General features: G+C 43.6%; 1 protein-coding gene across 1 annotated transcript; it reads right to left on the reverse strand.

The window, feature by feature from the left end:
• Positions 1–242: 242 nt before the first annotated feature.
• ELK4 (ETS transcription factor ELK4) lies at positions 243–27452 on the reverse strand. The gene is made up of 5 exons (XM_074977333.1): positions 27257–27452; positions 18935–19150; positions 13965–14852; positions 12034–12150; positions 243–9922 (listed from the first exon to the last, which is right to left on the reverse strand). Exons 2-5 carry the CDS (start codon positions 19139–19141, stop codon positions 9824–9826), a joined length of 1311 nt encoding a protein of 436 aa, XP_074833434.1. The 5' UTR covers positions 19142–19150; positions 27257–27452; the 3' UTR covers positions 243–9823.

Below are 27452 nucleotides of genomic sequence, written 5' to 3' on the forward strand. Positions count from 1 at the left end.
AAAGCCTAAAGAGATGTAGGCTTTCATGTGATTGTATGAGGATGTACATATGTATGTGTGTATATAAAGCAATGTTAATTAAAAGTGATTATGCTATTCTCTTTAGGCTGTAAGTGTAACTGTCACAGGCAACCTCCAAGAATGAGATGAGCAGTGGCTCTCAAATGATACAATTTCAGTTATCTAGAGCCATTTGACATAAGCTCTTATTTATTCTGAGCAGCATGCACCACTCACTATGGAATTCCAAACTGCAGTACCCTCCCTAAATCCAGGAAAGGGTTGCATGTGCTTTTAGAATCAGTACCCTAACTACCATTTCCTCTATACTTAGCAAAGCAAAATCTCCTCCCAGAAAATTCCCTGAGAAGGTAGGACTTCTGTAAAAGTAGTTTATGTTCATGCATATGAAAGGCTGAGCATACCCTAGCCCTGACAATAGAGAAATGAATGTGTTGTGTTGAGGTGAATGGTTACTCACAGGGGCCCCTTTGGGAAGGGCGAGGGGGCCTTTTTTTGGTAAGGAGCTGTTGACCCATAGAAAAATCAGTCATGGCCCACACGCTAGCCCTCACCTCACCGACCATGGCCTTGCCTCTGAATGAAAAGCAAAGAACAAAAACAAAACACACACACCCCTTCACTCTGACCTGACTCCTCCCACTCACACAACTCAGGGTGCCAGGGCTCCTCTCTGAAATTACCACCGAGCTGGAGCACAAGTGCCAGGTTGGTCCACTGCAGGGAGAAGCCCCAAGCCTTGCCACAGGCTGGATCAAATTAATCCACAGGCCGGTTCCTCACCCGTTTTAGGCCTCTTGTCTACACTTACCTGCTCTGTTGATCTAGTACAGAGGAAATCAACATACATACCACAGAGTTTTGTGTGCAGTAAGGTCAGAAGGGGCTGCTCGCCCGTTGATGCTGGGTATTCTGCTCATCTTGGTGGAGTATTGGTGTCGACAAGACAGCTCTCGCAGATAGCTTTATTGTATTTACAGTAGATGCAATAAATCAATGGTCAGTGGATCAACTGCTGCTGGATCGATCCACCATGTAGCAGAGACAAGGGCCTTAGTTTTTGACCTTCCTCCTTCATGTGAACTTGGAAATGCATTGTAATTCCTTTGTACCATGACCTGATGCCACTCTGAGTGCACAGGGGTCAGTGAGGCAGGACAAACAGATTTAGTGATTGATTATTCTGCAAATACTCCCTTCTATTACTTCCAATAGCTGGTATCAGGATTCATTTCAAACGCCTCAAGGAAAAATCCTCCTTGAAGAGCCAGTCAGCTGCCTGAGCAGGTACAAATGGACTGATTTAGATTATGCACCAATGTAATACAGGATCAATATGAAATAGCAAATGACTGTATTTGTAATATTACCTTCAAAAGAGTCTATTCCAAATAAGACATTAGAGATCCTAGTATTTCATCTTCTGAAAAACAGCTTGGGTCTGTGCAGGGTGACAGCAGCAGGCTAAATACTGTTGCCAGCACACAATGCTTTGCATGGCCTGGCCCTATAAATCCATCTTAAGAAAGGAACTGCCACAGGAAGAGCTCTTACCTGGAGGAAAGCAACACTGAGCTGTGCCAAAACGATTGTGCAACAAGCTCTTTACCTCTGCTGGACAAGACGCAAGCACGCCTGTAAATACTTGCAGATAACGAACATATCAGGGAGTTAATTATGCCAGTACAGCAACTGTGACTCTTTCCTCTAAAGGAGAGAAGATCAAGGACTTTGTTAAAAATATTTATTTAAAAAAATACAATTGTTTTCCATGTCTGATTGCATGTCTCTATTAACATATAATTGACTTGAATAATTTGCTACAATGCTTTTTTCTTTTTTTTGAAAGCCAGCTTGCATTATCATACAAAGCAAAGCCCTTGAACAATTGTTTTGTTATACAAAATAGCTTCTCGCCCCTTCCCCACCCTGCCCCCCACTTTTTTTTTTTTTTTTTTAAATTGCCACACACTGGATTTTCTTCTGCACAAAAATTGAGAACAAGTCACCTGATTCCTCAGGGAACACCTTCATGATGTTTCAATGTACTTTAGCCAATGCACCAACCTTTTAAAGCCAAGAGTCGCTACAGTGTAGTTCCTCAACAAATGATGCTGTGCCTTTGAGTTTAGTCATTTTCCTCAAAGATGAAACACAAGGTGGTGTAAATCGACTATAGTCAGTATCTCGAATGCCATCAGATTAGTTTTGATATACTGAAGGTCTCACTAATCTCTTATGCAAGGAGGTTCAATAAAAGCAGCTTTAGGAACACAGATGGGAAATGCTAAATAGTTTCTCAAAACTTTGGCTAAATATGCATTTATATAACATACCAGCAGTTTTTTTTAACAGCACAATGGCTTTAAGATACTGGCTATTACAAATACAAGATTTGCAAAAGAACAGAGTTACAATGAAAAAAAAGCTACTTTATTCCCAGTTAATTTTGTCCTGGTATAATCAGAACACCAGGACTGCCCAGGATTACAATGTTTATCCAAAACTACGAGATCATGTGTAGAATACATAGGAGGCTAGCAGATATATACAACTCTGCCCCAGAGCAAAAATTCCCATTATCTTCTGACTCTGTACTAGATTAAAGTGCAATTCTACTCTGGAAAGAGTAAGTGAAAATGGCATCTACTTCCCCCTGTGTATTCATGCAAAGGTGCTGATTTTAGTAATTAGGGTTAGATTCTTACCATTGTGAGCTCTGCAGAGCTAGGATTACAGAGAAGTAAGAGTGGTTCTTTTTCGCATTTCAAAAAAGAACAGGTTGATAATTCTACCCTCTGCTCCACACGTTCACCTTGGTGAAGACAAAAGGCTGCATCAGTGAAAAGGACTGCAGAGTTCAGGCTACAGACCTCATCCACAGGTGGTGATACCCGAAGAAGAAAAGAATCCAGCTTAACTTTCAGATCCTACTTTTGAGTTTGCAGGTGGTTTTTTTCCCCAACTTGTAAACAAGGCAACTTTAAATCTGAAGATGCTCTACAAACTTTGAACCTATTCTACTTAATTAATTTTTTAAAAAGTTACTGAGCCATGTTACCATAACTGACCATGTTGCTTAAGTTTTCCCAAAATTATTTCACATCCCCCATGCTCTGAGCCCCTTAGATAAGAAGCTAAAAGGGCCGATTCTCTGCCAATGTACATTAGTTCATGTTTATTGGAGTAAATTATCCCAAGTTACACCACCTGTAAACTTTCAAACTTTCCAGTGAGAGCATCAGCTCCCTCAGACTACCCTCCCCCCGACACCCAACTCTTCTGTTCTTTAGCTCCCTGCAGAGTTTTCTATCAATATTTCCAGCTATCTTAATACAACTCAGAGGAGATAACTGCTGCTCAAGTCAGTACTCCCAGTTCAAGTTGAGAGTTTTCTTGATCACTAAGACTATCTCAGCTATAAACACGGAAGAAGAGGAGGGATGCCCATTAAATCCGCAACTGTACCTATCACAAACACTGTGACATACATAAGGCCATTTGGTAACACTGCAATAAAAACACAATATTTTAAAAGGGAACTTTAGAATATGACTTTTAAAAAATATATAACAAATAACCACAACTATGGTTACAAAGAAATAACATTAGAATCTAGCACATCATATAGAAAATGTTGTGCAACTGAACAGCAGAACTAAGTCAACACAACTTTATAAAGCAGTAGCCTACAGATTTAAGACATCCTAGCCAAAAGGAATAAAAAAACCCACAACCACAAACAAAAACCCCACAACACATCAAAGAACCTACACCAGCAAGACTGGGCATTCTAATCCTTTTTCTTACCCATACCCAGTATATGTTTCAGAAACTGTGCAAAAGCCAACCAGAAAGCCTGCTTGTGTGAAACTGTTGCCAATAATAGCTTCCAGTTATTAGCGTGCCTTTAACTATTGCTCAAAGACTGAATGGGGCTACAGCTGAACTCCTGCCAAGTATCTTCTCCTCCCCCAATGCCATGCTTCTTAGAGTCATGTCAGCATGTCTGCTAAATGAACTGTGCTGTTAAGAGGTTCAGAGCTCTGCTGTTAAAAAATTTCTTTGAGATGATCCTTTCAATGTGAGGTCTCCACGGAGGCACAAATATTCATTTCCAAGTTTCAAAAATAAAATGTGTGTCCAAATTTGAGCATAAAACTAATTCATGACCAATTTAAGTCACTTCTGGGGGAGAAGTACAATAGGTCAAGAACAGGTTAAAAAAAAAAAACACCTGGTATGCTATTAGCCCAAAATATGGCACAATGGATTTTAGTACTCAATTCTATTTTAAAAAATAATTGAAATGTGCAAGACGTTAAAAAGTGGCAACTGCCAAGTGCAGTATTTATTTGTCATCTACATCTTAAGCATTTTTATATCATACAAGTCTGGGACCCAGGCTAAAAAATGACCGTATGTCCCTAAAAATATATATATATATATATATATAAATATGAATATTCATGAGATTAGAGCCATTCCAGTAAGTTAAATAACACATACAAAAACAAATCTTCAACTGTCAAAAAAAAAAAAGTGTGCATTTACCCAGATGGCTGGAATAACTTCAAAGTCAGCATTATTTTGGTTGGGAGGGAAATTAAATACAATATTAACTAATTAACATATGGGGCTTTTGTAGAATCACCTATCTTAAAGATGATGTGACAGAGACATAGAATACTAGAACTGGAAGGAACTTTGAGAAATCATCAAGTCTAGTCCCCAGCACGTACAGCACCAAGCACCATCTTGACCAGCATGAAAGATGGAGAGGTACAATGGTGTCTCTCTTCCTGAATGAACAACAGGTTTTGCTTGGTTTTCTTACCTTGTGACACTTTTTTTTTTTAAAAGCATAGTCACTGTTGGCAAGACTGTGTCGTCCACAAACGATCTGTGTTCCGCACTGACTGTTCTCTGATATCAACATATTCCTTTAAAAAGCCAAAGTCCTGGCATGTCTAACTTCATGCTCCATCAGTCATCTGAGGATAAAATTCTGTTCTTTCTGCCTCATGAATCACCAGAGCCAAAAAATTTATACAGCAAACCTGTTGATGCACAAGACAGACGGCAAGACTGCTTTATTTCCTGCAATTACAATTGCCCTGGAGTGCCAAAAGCATTATGGTCTTATTGCTGATTATGGGGAAAGGAGTGCACCAACAACAAAGTTTCATTCTGAAAGATCTTTCTCTGTCCTGAATCACCACCCTTTAAAGAGGCCCTATCAAGAATGACTCGCTCAAAGCATACCCATTTTACTACCTAATAGTATTCTCTCAATAGGCAACTCATGACTGTGACCCAACTGTATTCTAAAGGAAGAGACCTTTAGAAACAATAGTCTACACTGCAATCCATCTGTAAATCTTAACTTGGCAGTATCTGCAGTACTGAAAGGATCAAGCCTCAGGATTGTACATAATACCCGCAACTTTAGTGACTGGCATTAGCCAAAAGATTACACAATAAGTGAAAGTTCTTCTAATACTGTCCATAATAAGCAGCAGTTGCTGCTATTCGGTATCATCAAGCTAAAAATCAGTTCCTCAAGAGACTTTCTATTTAAGCAGGTCACCTGGTGCCTCTTTTTTAGGGTACCCCAAATCAGCTTTGCAGCAGTGATGGCATTTTCAGCTTTGCTGGTGAACCCTGGATTTTCTATACAATGGACATACTGTCCTTATTCTATTCTTAAGACAGAGTAAAATACACACAAGTTCTGGTCTCTGAGACCTAGGGTTAAGTACATTTCTTGCACATGAGAACTAAGAAGAGATGCTGAGCAAAGTCCTCGCAGATACCCACAAACCCAAACATCAAGTTTTAATGTCTTGTCAACCTTGACAGCGTCCCTTAACTACTGAATTAGTTATTTTATGTTTGACATATACCAAGATAGCCTCTTGATACAACATTGAGATGCATCTTGTAAACACATAGGCATCAATGGAAAAATTGGTGAAATTGTATAGTAAAATACGATTACATATAAAAATACTATAAAACAGTAGCAAAAAGGTAACTAAAAAGTACAAATATGATGATACAGATATATAAGACCTGAAGCAAAGCTCTGCAGAGCTCAAAAGCCTAACTCTTTCACCAACAGGAGTTGGTCCAATAAATGACATTACCTCGTCATTACATTACACTGAGAGACATTACATTGTCTCCCTTTATACCCTGGGACCAACATGGCTAAAAGAACACTGCACACATCCAACAGATTGTCAGAACTACAGAGATTGTTGAATGCAGCGTTAGAAAACCTTTCCATAAATAGATCAGAATTTAAAATGTGTGTTCACATGGTGAGCAGCGTTATATAGACAATACGAAAGCAAGTCCTTGGATTTGCTATAAAAGAGCTTGCATGAAAGATGACTGAATGAGAGATTCTTCCCATAGTAAGCAATGATTTATACAACACGTTAACTTTTCAAAGGAAGATATACATGCCACAGAACTGGACACAAGTGGCCTTCACTGTGGTTAAACTCAACACAGAATATACACACACTTGCTAGATAATGTTGAGGTTGTGAAACCATAGCAAAGAGATGTGTTTTCCCAAGCAAAATTACTGAATGCCAAAGCCTTTCAGAATGCATACCCTATTTATAAACGAAGCAATGATAGTCGCTGAAGCCTGGGAAGTTTGAGGCACAAGAGTTTTGAATTTAAGGAACCTGTCGTCTTTCATTTTAGCCTAAGCTTTTGCAAAACACAACCTGAACTAATGGAAGATGCATAGGAAGAAGTGTCGTTGGGAATGTGCCAACTGGAAAACTACGCAACTACGCAATTACAGGATGAGGTACACAATGGCACTTTTGTAAACTGACTTGGAAAGGTAAGAAGGGGAATGAAAAAAAGATGTAAATTAATCTCATATCAAGTCTCTTCTTCCCCACCCACCTCAACCTGCTTCCCCTCTTTGAATCATATTATACTGATTTCCAAACATACTCCCTAACAATATTTTGCCCTAATTGGGAATTTTTTCTCCACAGTCATTATGGGACAATAAATAGTCCTCAACAATATCTGTCAAGTAGTTAGAATGACACTGACATCGGCACAAATAATCAGCTTGTTAGCTGCCTCCCAGAAGGTATTCTCCTGTAATGAGTACACCCTTGAGAAGGTGAACATATATCATCACAGATGGTGTGTGCTACTTGTCAACAAACTATGGCAGTGCACCCCTTTGAAGCTACTTAGCTGACAATATGAAACTGGACCAAGCGAAACTGATGGCTGCACCAATATTCATATGGATTGGGTTCCCTTGCCCACATATAACTCAGAGATGTGCCACACAAATATGAAAAACAAACACACACAATGTGCAATCTTTACACAAAAGAACTTGGCTTTTCTCCATGGGGGGAGGGGAAGGGAAGCAATGAACTTGCAATTTTTTAGTGCTCCATGATTTTTTTTTTAATGTTACTCCTCATTCTGCAATACGACCCTCCAGCCTGCACACTCACTGGACATAAAACTAGTCAGCCTAATATAACCATTGCAAAGTGCTGCTAATCATATATACTTTATATATATAGAAATATAATTTTTTTTTAAAAGGAGGCAGTAAGCTATCCTGTGACCAAAGAATCCCAGATGCCTGCTCAGAATTACTACTTGCAGGTTTCTTTCTACATTGCTACCTTATAAACTAGTAATATTGCACACAGTCATTTTAAGGGGCACAAGCAAGGGACTTCCTAACCTTAGCTGCTGATGTTCAAAAATTGAATCAGCAGTATGCCTCTGACTTGATCTGGCAAGGAGGCAGCAAACTCCCTTCTGCTCCCATCAAAACCAGACATTCTTTTCCTCTGAATTCACTTGGGACAGGAGATTCTTCTGGTGGAGCAATCAAAAAAGTAACTGCTAACATCCATTTCTCAAGGGGGAAATATTAAAGATACAGTATATGTTGATCTATGTATTGCCGTGCTGAAACACAACAACACACTTCCATCTTATCACAGTCAGTTTTGGATGTTCTCAAAACACATACACTTAAAGGTGAAGTTAGAACATGCTTTAAGTGTTAGACTGACCGTTCTTCCTCTTAAGAACAGGTGCAATGCAAGGAGTAACACTGCAAACTTCCCTCTCTAACATAGCTCAACTCTGTTTGAAAGGTACCGCCTCTCTCTGTGCTCATCCCATTTTCAGAATCTCTTCTGAACCAACTGATATGGGTAAGGTGACCAGACAGCAAGAGAGAAAAAATGGGGACAGGGATGGGAGGTACAAGGCGCTTATACAAGATAAAGCCCCAAATAGCAGGACTGTCCCTCTAAAATTGGGACAGCCAGTCATCCCAAATAAGAATGACAGAGAGAAGCGCAGTCTCAGTCCCCTTTCTAGTGGGCAGCTTATACCTGTGCATCCTCACTGCATATGCACTGGTAGCAAGAGGAAGTTGTTGCCTGACGGACAGTGGGTGACAGAACTGCAAAAACCTGAGACATCCCCCTAGTGTTAGGTGATTCTTATCTATCTCAGTTTTCCTACAAAAGACTGCAGCAGATTACTGTCCCCACCACCAGTCTTAGTTCACCAGTGTGAAATGGCTTTTGAGAACACTCAGATTTACCCCACCACCACCACACCCGCCCACATACCTGGAACGTGCATGTGTTCACCTTCCTGTTGATGCTGCACAAGTCTTGTCCTGCACACATCAAACCCCAATTTTCATGAATTCCAACACTACCTGCTCTTAAAAAGCAAGATTTTTAAGAAGAACTTGAGACAAAGCTGGGAGGAGGGGCTCCTCCACCTTGGCTGCTTCACTTCTTGAAAAGCAGAGGATGTGCGTGTTCTTTCCCCTTGAACTGCAGACCAGAATATCAAGCAGCAACCAGCCCCAGAGTGTCCCTTGCCAAATACACCAACAACCCTCAGTCTCTCACAAAATATCCAATGGGTGGGGAGAGAACTAAGTTAGCACAATGTGTTAAGCTTGTAGAGCCAATTTACAGGCTTTACACACATAGCAGGCATCAGAAGTGCATGTATGTGTGTGTATATAAGCAGAAAGAAATACCAAAGATTTCAAAGCAGCTTATGAACCCCAAGAGAATTCATGCCATGATGCATTATGTCTCCAAGCCCTGCCTGCTCACAATATTACAAGTAGCTTCTTGGAGCTTACCAGCCCACCTCTCTAAGAGTGAAACTAAATGGCTGGATTACCGTACCTACATGCAACACCCTCCAAACAGTGATGTGCTTTTCACCTACTTCACCATAAGTACTCCTGGAAACGTTCACCCTGCAAAAAGATTGAGGCGTGCTGTTTAGTTGCTGCTGGAGAAAGTTATCATTAGCGCCACAGCAAAGCTGCACTCAAACTCTCTTCATAGAATGCCAGCTTCAACCATGGTTGATTCTCTTCAGGCCCAGCAAAGGAAACAGAAGAACGGGCGTGCCAGCGAGGAGAGATGTCTTAGATAATGTTTTGCTCCAGTCGATCAGAACTCAGTCAATGCATCCCACCAGAAACTCCCTTGAAAAGATTTCTTAACCAAGGGGGCAAAGAAAAGATTGTGGAGCCTGGACTCCAAGTAAGGCATTTCCCTCTGCATTCCCAAGTTAGTCTTCAAAAAAGGGAATTCTCCAAAAAAGGCTTTTGACCTGGGAATGGCAAAAACTACAGCTGTTCGTTATCTGGGTGGAATTATAAATTGCTCATTTAAAAACGGATCACATTTAATGTCATCTCTTTCCATTGTTCCCCAGTTTGTCCTTTCCATGAGTTTGTGTGCTATGTCTTCTGCAGATCTGGGGAAAATGGCCCAGGGGTGGATGGTCCATCCAGTCCAGACAGAGTAAACTGCCCATGGCTGTTCAGTACTGATGGAAACTAGGAAACAAAGCAGAGAGTTAGGGTTGGTTTTTTTTAAAAATTATTATTTCATTTTCTTTGTTCTCATCTCTCAGGATCTCTCCACAAGAAGTTTTACAAAGAGCCTAAAATAATTTGGAAAAGTCCATGTGGCTTCCCCCACTACCAGGAGCGTTTAGAGATCATCATCTGGCAATGGAAACTTTAACTTCCAGTGCATCCAGGTCTCTCTGAACCCAAACATTACTATCAGCGTAGCTACAGCAGACACAATGATCAACTTTGTAAGTTACACTCAGACTTCAAGGCCAGAAGGAACTAACGTGATCATCTAATCAGGCCTCCTACACACCATCATCCTACCAACCACACATGATCACAGTAACTCAGGTAGAGGTTCTCATATAATGATTTAAAGATTTCAAGTTACAGTGTATCCACTTTTTGTACTGGTTTAAATGTGGAAGTGATGGGTGTCCCATTCTCCAGAGGAAAGAGAAAAACTCCCACAGTCTCTGCCAGTCTGATCTGGAACATAATTCCTTCCCAACCCCAAATATGGCCATCAATTAGACCCTGAGCATCTGGTCACAACCGAGCAGCCAGACCTGTTGGAAAGAATTCTCTGTAGTAACTCAGAGCCCTTCCTGTCTATGGTCTCCTCTCCAACAGACAGCAGTCACTGATCAGCTGCATGCCACGGTAGAAAGTCTCAACATCCCCACCATCATGCTATCAAGATCAGACTTGAAGCCAATTAGCCTTTTCTGGCCCTCACTTCTCCTTTGGAAGGCTGTTACAGAACTTCTTCTTCTCTGATGGTTAAAAACTATCTAATTTCAATCCTAAACTCATTTATCTCTAGACTGAGCATAGCCTTTACCCCAACTAAGAAAACAATCACAGGTCTATGACTCTTTAATGAACGTACAGGTTGAGCCTCTCTCGTCCAGCACCCTCGGGACCTGACCAGCGCAGATGAGAGAATTTGCCAGACAATGAGAGATCAATATTTTCTAGCACATCACCAACACTTCCACTGCTTACATGGCTCTTAGAAGACTTTTAAGGGTATGTTACAGCTATAGAACAGCACAGACCACTGAGAGCCAGGACTGGGGGTGATAAACAAACTTTACAGGACCTTGGGAAACTTGGCCACTCCCATGATAAGTGACAGTCCAGCTCACTCACATCATGCTGGATTATGGATGTTGCTGGATGAGAGAGTTCCAGATGAGAGAGGTTCAACCTGCTCTTGCACAGCAGAACACGCACTCCACATTGCGCTTCAATATTGATCGGTAGGTACTGAGTCCGTGGGGAGTGGAACTGTTCTGCAGGTGCACTAATGAAATATAGAGGTACTCTGACAATGACATGTAAGCTGATCCCAACATCTCCAAGCAGATATTAAATCTAAATCACGCAAAAATGGCCAGTAAAATGACACCTTTCACTTTCACAGAATCAAGCAGCAGACCTGCTTCACCCAATTCCAAACTGAGGAGATTTATTACCAGCACATAGCTTGTTTTCGTACTTAGTTCGGTTTTTAAAAATCTACAGGAAAAACAAAAAAAAACAACCACAACAACAGTGACAGAATTGCTAGCCCATTGCAAACATACTGGAAGTAGTGCCAATAGAACCAAGGGTCCACGCAGATAAATTGTCAGGCAGGTTGCCACAGGATATACAAGCCTCCCTCTCCTAATACTAACTATGAAGATTGGCTTAGTATCTTTCCAAACAGCAAGATGTAATAAACAAAACAAAGTGTTCTATCACTATTAATGACACAAACATTGTTACATATATTGACCTACAATCATCACTACGGAGAAACAAACTGCCACTTCTGGTGAAGTGTCCACCAAATTCTATAAATTTGAGAGTTACTGGCTATTTATGACCTTTGGTCTGGATTAAGTGTCCATTATACATTTAAATAGCTGCAGTAATTGCAGATAGAACTTCTCCAATTGATTAAATGTGTGAATATTTTTGACAATCTTGCAGTAAAAGCCTTAGACTGATCCAACCCCCAACGTTTCCACAAGTCTGCAAAAAGGCAGTCAGCAGTGGAGCACAACCAGACTAGCAATGCTAGTGTTATGGGAGCTTACCTGAAAAAGGGTGTTAGCACCTTGCAATCTTGCTGGGCTGAGAGGAGCAACTGGACTGAGCGTGCTCCAGAAGTGAATACTCGAGAGCAGTGGACTTGGGGTGAGCAAGATGGGAGTCTGTGAGAGAGACAAAAATACACAGTAATTTATCCTGCATGTTCTGACGCATAGTAATATTTAACTATTCTTTGCACTTGTACGCTTTGGGTTTTGAGAACTATGGCCTAAGTGCCAGCAGTTAGCTGTCTAATTCCACGTGAAAGAAACAAAACAAAAAAGGCCTGATTTTCAATTGTGTTGAACATCTGCTGCTCCTGCTGACTTCAAAAGGGATTTGTGGGGGTTTACACTGCTAGGAAATCAGCTCCACTTGCTGCAGGTCCTGCACATGACTAAGTGCAGGCACCTCAGTCTGAAAACGTACTCCACACCCATGCAGTTCTTCATGAAAAAAATCAATGGCCCACAGGAGGCAAGAATTATCCTCTTTTTACAGGTGGAAAGTGTGACAGCACAAAGGTGATGTGACATGACTCTCAGCTGTCTGCTCTAACTGGGATTCCACTATCCTAAAGCTAGTATTTCCCAAACCACCAAAGAGATTAAAATTAAAGTGAATTTAGACATCCAAATGCCCTGTGATGTCACTGAAAACCTCAGCCACAGATCAGAAAAAAATAGCGCCCTACTGGGGAGCATTCTCGACATCAGTGATTCTCAACCAGGAGTACAAATACCCTTGGGGTACATCAGGGCCTTCCAGGGGTACATTAACTCATCTGGAGATGTGCCTAGTTTTAAAATAAACTTTATGAAAACACAAATAAAGGCAGTACAATCTAAAAGTTCATTCAGACAAGGACTTGTTTTTACTGCTTCAGATGCCTTACACTGAAATGTAAGTACAATATTTCTATTCCAATTCATTTATTTGAAAAAAAGATCATAAAAGCCAGCAAGTTTTCAGTAGTCATTTTCTGTGATATTTTTGCAAGTAGTTTGTAACTTGGGGGTGTGCAAAACAAATCTGACTCCTGAAAAGGGTGCAGTAATCTGGAAAGGATGAATAGCACTTGTTTCAAGACCACAGATTACTTTAGGACTAAGTTTCTCAGCCAGTGGTAAGCGTACCATTAATACTTATATTTTTGAAAGGGGTACGTTATAAAAAAAAAGGTTGAGAAACACTGCTCTAGATTTTCCAAGTATACCAAACAACTATTCCAGCAAATCCAACCAAGAATGGCTCCATAACAGTGCAATGGGGCTCTCTCCCACATCTTCAGTCAGTTTTGCGCCCAGTGCAGTAAATTTAGGGAAGGACCTAACTTCAATTTACTAACAGGAATGAAATTAGAACCAGCCAGCACAGTGTAACAGTGAAACACAGGGCTCTTTGGATATTTTGAACCTTTTCCACAGAAGAGTAACACTCTGATCTCGTTGTCACACTGCTACTTTTTTGTTGAAAGTAGCTTCCTACTGGACAGACGGAAGGAACAGTGAAGGCCGAGATTTCAACATTTCCATTTAATCATCTAACACCCAAATGTTTTGCAGTCTGCTTGAAGGACATAGGCATGACATGGCCCTGGAGCGAGAACACTGGGTCATCGTCAATGTATTTCTAATCATGCCTCCTATGCTAATAACTGAACAACAGAGGCAGTTGGGTACTGTAGTTTGTCTTCCTTCTGCACACCAATATTGTGCGTCCATAGCCAAAGAGCTGTAGAGCACTTTTCAAATAACACTGGTCATTTCATATTTCAGAATAGCTGTTGGTTTTAAAAGAGGCAGACAGGCCTCATTTCAGGAGTCCAAACACAGCCACTCCCCCCAGCTACTTGTTTTGCAACCTGTCCTCCCTTATGGTTGTCAAATGCAAGAAATGTTGTTGACAGAAACAAAAGAAAAGGGAATAAGGTTACCTGGGAAAAAAATGCTGGTGTAAGAGATGCAGTAGGGAGAGACGGGCTTAGTATCCCCAGGGGGCTTGGATCACTGCCTGTGATGACCAGAGTGGGAGCTAGTTCCAGCCCTTTGGGTTTTTTAGCTCTGGAGAGGTGATTGGCAAAATCCTTCTCTAGCACAGATGAATCATCCTCTCTGGACTCTGGGGATAGGTGCTGAGGGTTCTGAGACTGCTCCAACTGCTGAGAAGCCACCGACTCCATGTCCGTATCAATGTCCAGGTCAGGGTTAGAACTCAAAGGTGGCGAAGGGGGTGTGGCAGGAACCTCCAGAGCAGGAGATACGGCAGATACAGGTGGTGGTGGGGTAAAAGTGGTGGTTAAGTTCGGCAAAGAGGCTGGAGCTTCAGTGGGAGTTAGTTTTGGTGGAACTAGCGTCTCCAAACTTTGGAGAGTTTCTTCCGATTCTGTAGGAAGAGTGGAGATAACTGAAGCAGCAGAGGCAGGGGGTGCAACAGAAGACTTTTTGGCAGTCACAGTCACAAATTTTATGACTGAAGGTGTCAAATCCTGAGCAGGTTTTTTCTCTGCCAGTTTCTCAGCTGGATTCTCAGTCTTGACCGACCTGAAGAGCTTCACACTGGAGGAGTTCAGGGAGGTCAGAGTAAAAGAAGAATACATGCCTGAATGGATGTAGTCATTACGGCTGGATGATTTTGCACAGGTCTGGGGTTTCTCTTTCACATAGCTTTCTAGGTCCTTTGGAGCACTGCTGACTTCTGCAAAGGCAGCCATTGCTGGGTCTCCCTCAGTTCTCCCCATCACCAGTGGGGCAATATTCAAAACCTCCGGATAAGAAACAAACTTGTATACAAACTTCTGACCATTCACTTTTTTGATGATATTCTGTGGGCAGAGAAAATAATTTCCCATCATCTTCTTGCTCCCCAAACCTGACTAAAGCGTAGTTGGCATTTTTACTTCAGCAAGAAAAAGTTTTAGTTTCTATTAGCATTAGGGTGCCAACAATCTAAAGATATCCAACCAAACTATTATTTCTCAAAATAAAAATATGAGGAGTCCTGTGGCACCTTAAAAACTAACAAATTTATTTGCGCATAAGTTTCCATGGGTCAAAACCACTTCATCATATGCATCGACAAAGTAGTTCTGACCCATGAAAGCTGATGCTCAAATAAATCTAACAGTCTTTAAGGTGCCACAAGACTCCTTGTTGTTTTAACAGATACAGGCAGTCCCTGACTAACACACACATCGACTTAGACCATTCATACTTACAACCAACCTCCAGCTCTCACACACACCCCCCCAGCACACCCCAGCTTATCTCCCCCAGCAGGGTGCGCCAGCCACACGCCTGGGGCTCCCCTCCAACCCCCCCCCCGGCCCTGGCTCCAATCCCCCTGCCCCAACCCCCCCCCCCCGCATGCCCAGGCCTCAACCCCCGTCCCAGCCCCAACCCCTGCAGACCTGGACCCAACCCCCCTCATCCCCCATGTGGCACCAGATCACCATGCACAAGGCTCCAACCTGGCCCCCGCTCATCACCATTCAACCCCTTCACCGCTTGGCTCAACCCCCTCCGCAGTGCCGGCTCAACGCCCCATGCATGGGGCTCTGGCTCCCAACCCCCTCCACTCAACCACCCTGCCTCAGTGCACCCCCACCTGGCTCAACCCCTCCCTCCCATGGCCCCAGCTCCCTCCACACCCCCCGGCGTTTGGGGCCCTGGCTGTCAGCCGCCACTGGCGTGCACAAGGGCTCTATCACCACGGCCAACTCAACCCACCCCCACCCCGGTTCACCCCTGTTCAATCCCCCCTCCACCCGGCTCAACCCCCTGTCCCCAGCATGTGCTGGGCTGTCAGCCACCAGCACGCGTGAGGCTCGGGCTGTCGGCCGCTGCAGGGGCATGAGGTTCTACTGCCCCAGCTAACCCCTACCCCAGTTCACCCCGTTCAACCCCATCCAATCCCCCATGGTCCCAGCTCGCTCTCCCAGCACGTGGGGCTCCGGCTTCAAAGTGCACCTTGGGCTCCCACCCCAGCACATGGAGCTCCAGCTCCAACCCCCCACCCATCAACTCCACAGCCCCGTCCCCAACCCCCTGGCCAGGTCCAACCCTCGCCCCAAGCCCCAGCTCAACTGCACCCTCCCACCACCCCTGCCACCCTCACCCACCCCAGGCTTAACCCACTGCCCCCTCCCAGGACCCCAACCCAAGCCCTCCCCGACTTACATGAAATTCAAGGTACACAAGGTTTGTGTGGAAAGCAGCCCTCGCGTACCTCGAGGGATTACAGTATAAGGGTATTTCCAACTTACGACTGAATTGAGTTACGACCAGATGTTCAGAACATAAGCTGTTCGTAAGTCGGGGACTATCTGTACAGACTAACACAGCTACCCCTCTCTGTGACTTATTATTGCTAAAACACCCCAACCAAACCACAAACATAACTTCATTTGAAATGTATCCCTAGCAATGACCTTAAAGCTACTTCGCATTTTTTAAGTCTTATGAAAAAATTCCCAGAGCTAGCAATAGCAAATTGATGCAGATATTGGCACCTATCACCAGCATCAAGATCAGAAGCAACAAGCCAAGTACACAGCAGGTGATCATGAAATTAGGCACCAATTCTACAAATACGCATTTGAGCTGATGTCAGGAAAACTACTCACAGGTAGAAGTGTTTGCAGAATCAGGGTCTGAGTATTCAAAATAGACCATGGTTATTCTATTAAGAGGTTGTAATAAAAGCAAAAAAGGCAAGATGAAGTATTCAATAGGACGGTATGCAAAAAAGCGGCCAAATCATGCCTCTAAACTGCATGTGTTAATGATACATTTTTTACGTTCCAAGAAGTATACACAAACATTTTTGGTCTAAATAGATTCTTATTTCTTATACAGCTACCGGGGTCGATTACAAAAAATACCCATCTTTTTAAAATAAAATTTTAAAAAAGTAAAGATTTTTAATAATCAATAAAATACTAAATTTCTCACTTAGAAAAAACAGTTACAATTAAATCTCATCACAAACATACTATACACACACCAAATCACATAAAAAGGAATTAATGTCTCTAGTCTGTGCAGCCTAACTACGAGCTCTAGCCTCTTTAAAGTTCTGGGGGGTTTCAATTTCCGTTTCTCAGATGACAAAAAAGTAGCATGTGCCATAAGGTTCTATGATTCTATAAAAGACAGACACAAGTTGGATAGTAGTGTTTCTTGTTCTGTGCTTACATGGTGGTGGACTTTGGCCAAGCACATCAGAGGAGTTAGTTAAGACACTGTTTGCAAGACAGAGAGACAATATATTAGAAAGGGTGGAGGCAATGTAGAAAGGAGCAGTGGAGGGGATTGGAAAGGAAAAGGGAAATCATTATTCAACACATACAGAGCTTCTTATATTCCCCAACACTTTTGTCACACAAAAACAGTCATGGCTTCTGGATGTAAGAGACTCCCTATCTGGGAATACTTCGAAGACATGAGTTCCCTGGTGGGGGCGGGGGCGGGGGGGGGGGGACATGGTGTCAAGCGTAAGCAGTGCAAGATGATGATGCAGGGCCTACCTGCAAGAACAAAACATCCTAAGGAAAACTGCTTACTGGGGAAAAATGATGTCTTTGAAGATATTGACATGGTTGAGTGGATCACCTGGTTAGTAACAAATAATTCACGATACAATGCATCATTCTTCAAGCTTCTCTCTATGCTTTTTAGTCTAAATGTGAGTTGACAATTCCAAAACTGTTTGCTGTTGCTAGAAAAAAAGTTTACCTTAGCTAATCTTACAGCTTGTTTAATTAGTTAACTAGCTTTAGCATCTATCATGCAAGTATGCAATGCAGAACGCCACAGTAAGCCAAATCCAGAGTTGCCATTACCATTTTCTTCTTTTATGTTACATAATACATGCCCTTTAATTTGAGGCATCATGGCCTCAATCCAAATGATGATGCCATAAATCTGATCCCTATTTTACTTCAGCATAACTCAGCTTTCCCAAGAGAACTCCATTCTGTATTTGTTTTCGCAAAAACCAGATGTGGCAGTGAGTTCAATGCAGCGTACTCCAAGATTAAGTGTACTCTAAGCACAGTTGGTCTTAGCTTCTTTGGTAACTTGATTTAAATCAATGATTTTCTTTGGTGATTTAAATCGCCTTGATTTAAATAAATCCACCCAGACAGCTACTTTCTACCAACTGAGATTTTTTTTTATTAATAGAAAAGATTAAAGAAGCTATGCAGTCCTGGTAACAATAAACTGAGCAATGGACTAACAGATCAGAAACTATATGTTATTTTCTTTTCTTAAACACCCACACAACAACAGTTGTGGGATAAGCCACCTATTGGGAGGTTGTTGAAACTAACATGACTACTCCCTGTTTCTAATTAAACTCCTTCAAGCTTTTGGTCAAAGCATGGTGGTGTTGCAGAACCTGAGACTTTCAAAAGCTAACAAGAAATAAAAGCATAAGCTAAACAGGAAAAGCTTCTCTGAGCTTTGTCAGTTTATTCTCTACTGTAGAGGTATAGATTTATACTATGAACACAAGAAGAAAAACATTTTGGGCAACTTTGTACAAACAGTTGTAGGAAAGATCTAAGGAAGATACAGAGACACAAAATTCTCATAGTTATTAGCAAGATTTTAATTGGTTTTGAAGCATTCAAGACTACCTGTTTTTGTCGACTATTAACAAAGGAATGTGTGAAACATGCAAACGTAAGAGGTGATCTGTCACAGGAAGCTCTCTGAAATCTCTGAACAATTACAATGGTAATACTGCACTGGGGTGGGAGGGATTTTTGTCACACCTCACCTAAGCAAAAGACAACCGACATTATCTCCTTGAAGAGAATGAACAAGGAAACAAAGCTAAGTAGGCAGCAGCTGGGTGTAAGACAGATAAGAAATGAGGTGGACTAATGGGTATCGTTACCTTCACATAGTAGTATCTGAGAGCTCGACTGAGTTTGTCATAGTTCATGCTGGGCTTGTTCTTGCGGATTCCCCACAGCCGGGCCACCTCCTCTGCCTGCAGCAATTTGAACTCCCCGTCGTTGGAGGTCCAAGAGATGATATTCTTGTTCTGAGGCTCCTGGAGGAGTTGGAGGAGGAACTGCCACAAGGTGATTGTACTGTCCATAGCAGTGAGCTGAAAGGCCAAAGGGCAGAGATCAGATAGGACAAGGGGCTGTGAACTGTACCATTTCCTACATCTCACCAGGACAGGGAGGGAGCAAGGATGCTAGTTCCGCAGGAGTCAAAAATAATTAGTCCCCAGTCGTGGAAGACATTCCCTGCAGAATGACAGCCTAGAAGCTGGCTGCCACCCTCTCCTCCCACAAGTCTTTTTCACAAGGTCTATATTTAGCCCCACCTTTAACTAAATCAGGCCACTTAGGGAAAGTCAAACTGAGTCATTGGTGAAAAAGGATTTCTCAACTGCTCAAAGCAACTACAACAAGCAGGAATTAGAGACAAACACTACAGGAAAGGTCACGTTTCTGTGAGCATTCGGAACCTCTGTTACGTCCTATGCACAGAAAAGGCTCTAAATCCCAGTCCACCAGGCCCTGTTCTCACCTTGTTAAAATCCCACAAATTAGCTTTTCCACAGCTTTGGAGAAAGCTAACATCCAAACTAACACATTCCTCCAGGCCCCCACTGCATCTTGTCCTAGCTGTGTCTTTTACGGGGCAAACTCTTAGGGCTAGGTCCTGTCAGTCCCAGCTCATGCAGCTCTGAACGTATCACTTCTGTCACAAATGTAGAGGTATACAGTCAATAGATGATACAATGGCAATTCTACAGACACTTCCTTGGTCTATCTGTGTATACCAGGGGCTGTGTTTTCACAAGAAGCAGTGCAGCTGCAACACTTCGACACAGACACTCGCTACGGTGATGAGACGGGTTCTCCCACAGCTGTAGTTACTGTCTAAGAAGCGGTAGCTATGTGAATGAAAAAATGCTTCCTAGCACCATCTACACCAGGGTTAGGTCACTTTCACTGCACTGGCTCATATGTGTGGTAAAATTAACTTTCCTTTCTTCTGTTCATAAATGTCAATTTAAGCTGATATAGCTACCCTGGTACCACTCCAAGTGAACCCTCTTATTCCAGCACAGGGCAGGCTTTTTTCCCAGTGTGGCTCACATTGCTTTGGAAGAAGTTTAAGATAAACCAAAAAGATGCTCTTATTCTAGCATGGAGTGGCACAGTTATCCTGGGATACTGGTTTAACTATACGAGGAGTAAGTGCTAGTATTGTCCTGTATATACAGGAAAGCTTAGGGTATAGTTGTGTACCCAAACAAAGAAATTGGACAAAAAATAAACTATTTTGTATTCCAAGTGGCTTCTAAGCAAGATGAAAGTGAACTCAGATTCTGCAAGATGCAGTTTACATGTTTTAGCAAAATTTATTAATAAAGTGTCAGTTGGGGCTGCCAATGAAAAAGGAGCTTTAGTAATGATTTTTTTACTACCTAGTACACACACACGGGCCAGGGGCCATACTCTGCCTATGGAAGAAAGCAGGCAGTCTACAAGTCAAGTCAGTCCTGCAACTGGATTACAGCTGACAGATTACATCGGGCAAAACTTTCCGACTTAAATTAGGTGCTTCAGGGCAGGTACTGTTTTGGGCAGGTCCTAATTCAGCTGATCTATCTTTGCAACTTACCAGCCCAAAGAAGTACTTTCTCTCCCTCTGCCTGAATGACTAAGTGAGAAAGTGAACAAGAGAGGGAGTGAGCAAATGAAGGACTGAGGCCTGGTCAAAGTGGACCCCAGATACACAATACCAGTCACACTATTAGGCTGTGGCCACACTTGGCTAAAATTTTGAAATGGCCATGCAAATGGTCATTACGAAGATTACTAATGAAGCGCTGGATTGAATATTCAGCGCTTCATTTGCATTAGGATGCTTCCGGCCGTGGCACCTTCCAGCCCTTATTCAAGGGGATTTCGAAAGGAGCGGGGTCCTTTCGAAAAGGACCCCATGTGGCTGCGCCAAGCGCGCGCTTTCGAAAGTGGTGCTTTCGAAGTGCCGCGGCTGGAAGCATCCTAATGCTAATGAAGTGCTGAATATTCAGTTCAGCGCTTCGTTAGTAATCTTCGAAATGGCCATTTGCATGGCCATTTCAAAGTTTTGGCCAAGTGCAGCCACAGCCTTAGTGTAGCTAGAATCGATGTATCAGGATTGACTTTGTTCCCTCGTGTAGATCAGGGATCTTCAGACCTACACTGACATCCCTTACTCCACACATCAGCGTGGAGTACCAGGGTCAACAGCTGAGCCCAGAGAGATTAATTTTGCCAGGTCTTCACACATGCAGCAATATAGATCCCTGGAAGATTGATCACGGTGGGCCGCTCCCTGTAAGTACAAACATACCCTAAGGGAAGAAAGTTAATTCTACCACTTACAAAAAAAAACAAACACAGGGAGACAAAACAGAATGTGAGAAATAGAATGCACTGAAGAAATGAATGAGGATAAGGGAGATATGTTGTATCTCTGGACAAATACTCGCAGCTCTAACACACTAAAAAGGGAAGCAGGTATGATGGCTTATCATCATGTAAGTAGGTTAACAAGGCAGACATTTGATTAGCACATTTCTTGAAAAGCGATATCCAGTTATCCCTAATCCCTACATAGAAATACTTGTAAGCCTCAGGGATTCTCCTGCATTACTGCTTTAATGTTTTATCTCACGTAAAAACGTGATTCATTTTGTATAGAACAAAGAAAGGACCTTGGTTCCTATTATATGTCAGACACTATCTCCATGCTAGTCCTTAAGGTCACTGTGTAGCTACGTGCATCTCCACCTCCATTATCATTGTAATATCAGAGTGTCTCCCAAGTATTTCTCTTTATTATTGGGATTCACTATTTGTACCACTGTAGTGTCTAGGAGGCCTAGCTGTAGACAAGCACCATATAATGGCAGGCACCATACACATAGAGAACAAAAAGTTTACAACTTACTCAAAAAGTTTACAACTTAAGTCAACTTTACTGAAATGCAAAATGAACCAGAGCAACAGCTGGATTTCTCCTGCCCCCATCAGCTGGTATTTTGATGACAAGCCATAACTCAATATTATACACTGCTTTAAAACTTAATAAAGGATTCCAGTTCCAACAGGCATTTGCCAGTAAAAGCCTGTTTATAATAAAAATGAAGGTAAGCAATTCACCAGAGAATTAATTTGAACTGGAGAGCAGGACTTCCAGTAAAAACCCTGAAGGAAACAAAACACCTTGTCAGTTCCCACGGAGTGTGCGTTACAGAAATTTTTCACTAAGTAAACCCTGAAATCCAAAAGCCAAACTTCAAAAATAAAGAATTAAAAAACACAGCCTTCTGAGCTCTCTGGCTTCCACTGAACACCGGGTTGTAGGCCAGACAGAAAACCAGGCCTGTTTTGTAAGAGAAACTATAGCCAGCAAGGCAGGAAGCGCCTCTGACGGCAAGGCCAGAGGAGGTCCTCTTACAATAAGAGCTTGTACATAAATTTTCATTTTTCACGTTTTATCATTTGGCAATTCAGTCTACTTCAAACTCACCCTATGAGACTCCCAGTCCATGTCTCAAAATTAAGGGGTCATTTTACACCATAGGTTTCTAGAACTGGAGATGAAATAGACATTCCCCCAGGAACTAAAACATTTACCATCAACTAAATAAATACTTCCTTCCCTGCTGTGCCCTATACATTTCCATGGGAAAGTCTTTTGTTTGTTTGTTGTCTGTAGGAAGATGAGCCATTGATAATAATATCAATAATGGGCTCTTCTAGCCCAGTGTTTCTTAAACTTTTTGAGAGCACAGAACACCAAACAATAATGAGGACTGCCTATGATTTTTTTAAATGGTTGTCAGATAAAAAACAAAAACAGCAACATAGACAGCAAAAACAAAATAAAGTAACTGAATCAGGTATCACACCAAAGACAAAGCAAGATTGTATCTGTTTTTAATAAGAGACAATATATACCATCAGTGCATGATATTACAAAGTACAGAAGCGGCATACCTCAGAGCTGTTCACAGAACACCAGTGTGCCACAGAACATAGTCTAAAAAGCTCTGTTCTAGACCACCTGGAATTGAAGACTCCTGGGCTGCTACAGCAGGTGGACTAACATTGTTTTTCCAACATCAGCACAGTAAGCATGACTGAGTTTTGTCTTGTGTGACTAAGACAATCTTCCATGTTTGTTGCCATGTTGTTGAAAAGAGTTCTGTCCTGCCTAATCTAGCATTTAAAACATTTCAATCCTTGTTCAGAAGTCACAAGTAGAGAGGACTCCTATGATCAAAAATAATTTTCCACACATTTCCTCCAGTTGTTGCAATCATTCTAATCCACAAATTTTCTTGGCTGGAGACGTCACAACTCCCTGCTTGCAATGAGTTGTGTAGTCTTTGGACCTAACTTTTGTTGCTTGATTCACCATGGTTGAAAACCTGAATTTCCATAATCACCGTCGCCATACAAGGAGATGCTACATTTAAAGAGAACCATCACAGGAGTCATTCAAAGTAACAGAGGAAACATTATGAACTCACTGCTTTTATCTGGTTTTTAACCTTGCTGATGTGGGAAAGAGAACAATTACAGTTTTTGTTTCCAGAGTGCATTATGAAACCTCTGTTTGTCAGGACACTCTACTCTCAATACACTAGACTGGTTTTCTCTGGGTCCGCAGGCACAAAGAGGGAAAAGGGTTTATCAGCTGTACATGACATTAGCTGCGATATGCACATCTGTCGAAAATAAAAGCATCCTTGCTTATGACTGAATAGGCAATTGTTAGTAGCATGCTGTTGAATAATCCATGAACAAAAAGGATAAATGTTTGCATGTTGACCCTAATTTTATTATGAAAAGGAAGTCTCATTTAGGATGGAAAAGGTTTCCTTTAATAATGTTTATAGTACACTCAGCCTGGTTGCTACGACAACAGGACAACTATTCTCTACAAACAGGAGCTAAGACCCTAAAAACAAACAGGCTGACAAAAATCATGAACACAGTTCATTGAGGAAGTGTCAGCTTATTACAAGGAAGATTTTTGTTTTGAATATGTTAAGAAGATAAGTAAATTGTAACCACTAAAATCTGCACAGAGTGAATGAGGCATTGTCTTATGATTCAATCCCTTTACATTTCAGAAGCTGCTATTTCAACACCAAAAATCTTGTACCCACAGTTGAGTGGGAAGAGATAGAAAATAAAATTCAGGAATTAGCTCAGTACATATTGTGGATGTAGTAAGACTGCACGTGCTACATCCCAACAGCCAACAATACACACACTAATCACAAATAGCACCATCTTGTACTTATATAATGCTTTCTGGCATAACCCCATTGTAATAAATTAGTTTGAGGGCATCTGTCTCATTATACAGCTGAAAACCAGAAGAGCAGAAGTATTCAAAACCTGCCTATGATCAAAACCAGACCCCACCAAATTTTAGAACAGAAACTACAGCCCTGCTCCAACTCACATCATCCCATCGAGCCAAATAAGTACCAAATGGCAACAGTGTAAAATAAAGAGGGCTTAAGTCTTTTAATTAAAATACTTCATCAGAAAGGAAATAGTCCTAGTTTTAGAGAAAAGAATTTCCTAAAAATGCCACAGCAAAAGGCTGAGGGAAGATTGCTGTAAATCTGAGGCTAGATATTTACACAGACACTACTGTAGAAGTGTGTGTAAATTACATGTACTCTCATTTACAGTGGCTGTATTCTTTAAAAATAAATTAAAAGCACTTCAGGCAGGAAAAGAAAGGAAACTTTACAACAGATAAAGGGAGAGCTTCCACCAATTGTAGAACAACTGTGATAGTGTGACATAGATCAAAGTCCTGAGGGGAGCTACACAATTTCAAAGCTTTTAACAGAGTTGCTTTCATTTTCCAACTTCCTGGCAAACACACGGAAATCCCCTCCCCCAGTCATACCCCAACCTTTCCATACAAATGCAAAACACTTGCCCACAAAAGAACAGTACCTTACTTGCCATTTAAAAATTGGTTTGTTGTGTTTCCAGTATGCTAAAATGAACCATGAAGGTGTTAAAGACATACACACTGCATATGGGTTCATTCATGTTTAGGGTAAATATTTAGCTCTCTTTTCAAAGTGACACAAAATAAGCCACTTACTGCCTCCTCTTCTCAGAGGATTCAGACCCATCCCTCAGACACCCTGTTCTCAAACTTATTCAGTGGCACAAGCACCTACATTTGTTTATTTTTCCACCCAATCCCTACCAGCCATAAAAACATCCTGTTATGTCTGGCGCCTTCTTCCTCCAGCCGCCCACTGCAGCTGCCCCATCACACAGCAAGGGTGGCAGGTTGGTGAGGAACTTCAGAAGAGACAGCTGGTCCAGTAGGGTACAGGGGAGAAGGGGGAAAAAAGGCAGCAACAGGGGCCAAGATGAGGGCAAATCACTGGGGGGGAAAGCAGACAAAACATCTGGGGAAGGGGGCTGGGTGCACAGAGCATTTGGGAGGGCCAGAAAACAGGGCTAGAGAAGATCAGGAAAAAGCGTACCTGGCATGATTCAGGGGGCACACAGATGAGGAGGACTGGGTTATTAGGGGTCCAAGACAAGAGACAGGACGGGCAGGGAAGATAAGGAGACTTGAGTCCACAGGGTGGCTCGGGGAAAGGGACTGGTGGGGAGAACTAGGATGCAAAGAGGACACACAAAGGAGGAGTGCTAAAACCCAGGGGGTGACTCATGAGGGGCCAGGATTAGGGGGCCACAGGAAGCATGGGCTGACTTGGGGGATGGGGGGAGAGAGGATACAGGGAGCACAGGGCTACTCGGGGAAGGGGCCAGGACTGGAGGAGATCACGGTGACTTGGAGGCAAGGGGCAGGACTGGGGGGAGACATAGGTGACTCGGGGATCAGGATGGGCACCAGGGGATCAGGGTGACTCGAGGAAAGGGCAGGATGGAGACAACATCAGGGTATCAGGGCTATTCAGGGGTGTGAAAGGACCAGGGGTACACCAAGGGATTGGAGGGACCAGGAGGAGGCAGGACAGAGGACCACTCAGGTGACTTGGAGGAGAAAAAGATGAAGGGATATTGGGGTAACTCAAGAAGATGAACAGGATGTGAGCACAAAGGGGATATCAGGATGACCCAGGGGGAGGGGCAGAATGGGGGGCACACGAGGGGATATTAGCGAGACTAGGAGAGAGGATACAGAATGTGGGAGACCACAGGGGGATATTCAGGTGATTCGGGGGGAGCGGCGGAACGGGGAGCGCCAGGAAAGTACTGAGGTGTCCCGGGGAGAAGGGCAAGATAGGAGACGCACAGGGGGATAACAGAGTGATCCGGGGGAAGGCAGGGCAGGGCCACACAGGGTATATCAGGGTAACTCAAGGAAGCGTGGGGGGGGGAGCACGGGGAGATATCGGGGTGACCTAGGGGAAAGAGCGGAACGGAGGCACGCGGGGGGATATCGGGGTGACCCGGGGGAGGAGTGGAACGGGGTCACGCGGGGGGATATCGGGGTGACCCGGGGAGGAATGGAACGGGGGCACGCGGGCGGATATCGGGGTGACCCAGCGGACGAACGGAACGGGGTCACGCGGGGGGATATCGGGGTGACCCGGGGGAGGAGCGGAACGCGGGCGGATATCGGGGTGACCCAGCGGACGAACGGAACGGGGTCACGCGGGGGGATATCGGGGTGACCCGGGGAGGAAAGGAACGGGGGCACGCGGGGGGATATCGGGGTGACCCGGGGGAGGAGCGGAACGCGGGCGGATATCGGGGTGACCCAGCGGACGAACGGAACGGGGTCACGCGGGGGGATATCGGGGTGACCCGGGGGAGGAGTGGAACGGGGTCACGCGGGGGGATATCGGGGTGACCCGGGGAGGAATGGAACGGGGGCACGCGGGGGGATATCGGGGTGACCCGGGGGAGGAGTGGAACGGGGTCACGCGGGGGGATATCGGGGTGACCCGGGGAGGAATGGAACGGGGGCACGCGGGCGAATATCGGGGTGACCCAGCGGACGAACGGAACGGGGTCACGCGGGGGGATATCGGGGTGACCCGGGGGAGGAGCGGAACGCGGGCGGATATCGGGGTGACCCGGGGAGCAGCACGGGCCGGGGCGGTAAGCCGGGCACAGGCGGGAAGCCGGGGCACACAGTGGGGTTCCAGCAGGGTCCGCCCGCAGCCCGCACTCACCGGGACGGCGCCCCCGCTCCCGGAGCGGCGCAGTCGCTGGCAGCGGCAGGCCCCGGGCTCTCCTCATGGCCGGGGGCCCCCACGTCGGGGCAGGAGCCGGGCCCCCATCCCAGGCGCTGGAACCCAAACAGAGCAGAGGCGGCGGCAACACGTTACATGGCGGGACACAGGGTACTTTCGCTCACACGCGACACGG

This window comes from Carettochelys insculpta, chromosome 26 (genome assembly GCF_033958435.1).
Source record: "Carettochelys insculpta isolate YL-2023 chromosome 26, ASM3395843v1, whole genome shotgun sequence".
Taxonomy (NCBI): Eukaryota; Metazoa; Chordata; order Testudines; family Carettochelyidae; genus Carettochelys; species Carettochelys insculpta.

Excerpts from the sequence above, each read along its gene's own strand:
- ELK4 (XM_074977333.1), bottom strand. The coding sequence starts at position 19,141 with ATGGACAGTACAATCACCTTGTGGCAGTTCCTCCTCCAACTCCTCCAG. Across the intron at positions 14,853-18,934 it reads TCAGATACTACTATGTGAAG|AATATCATCAAAAAAGTGAA; the intron begins GTAACGATACCC and ends CTCTGCCCACAG. Across the intron at positions 9,923-12,033 it reads GTGCTAACACCCTTTTTCAG|TTTCCATCAGTACTGAACAG; the intron begins GTAAGCTCCCAT and ends TTTGTTTCCTAG.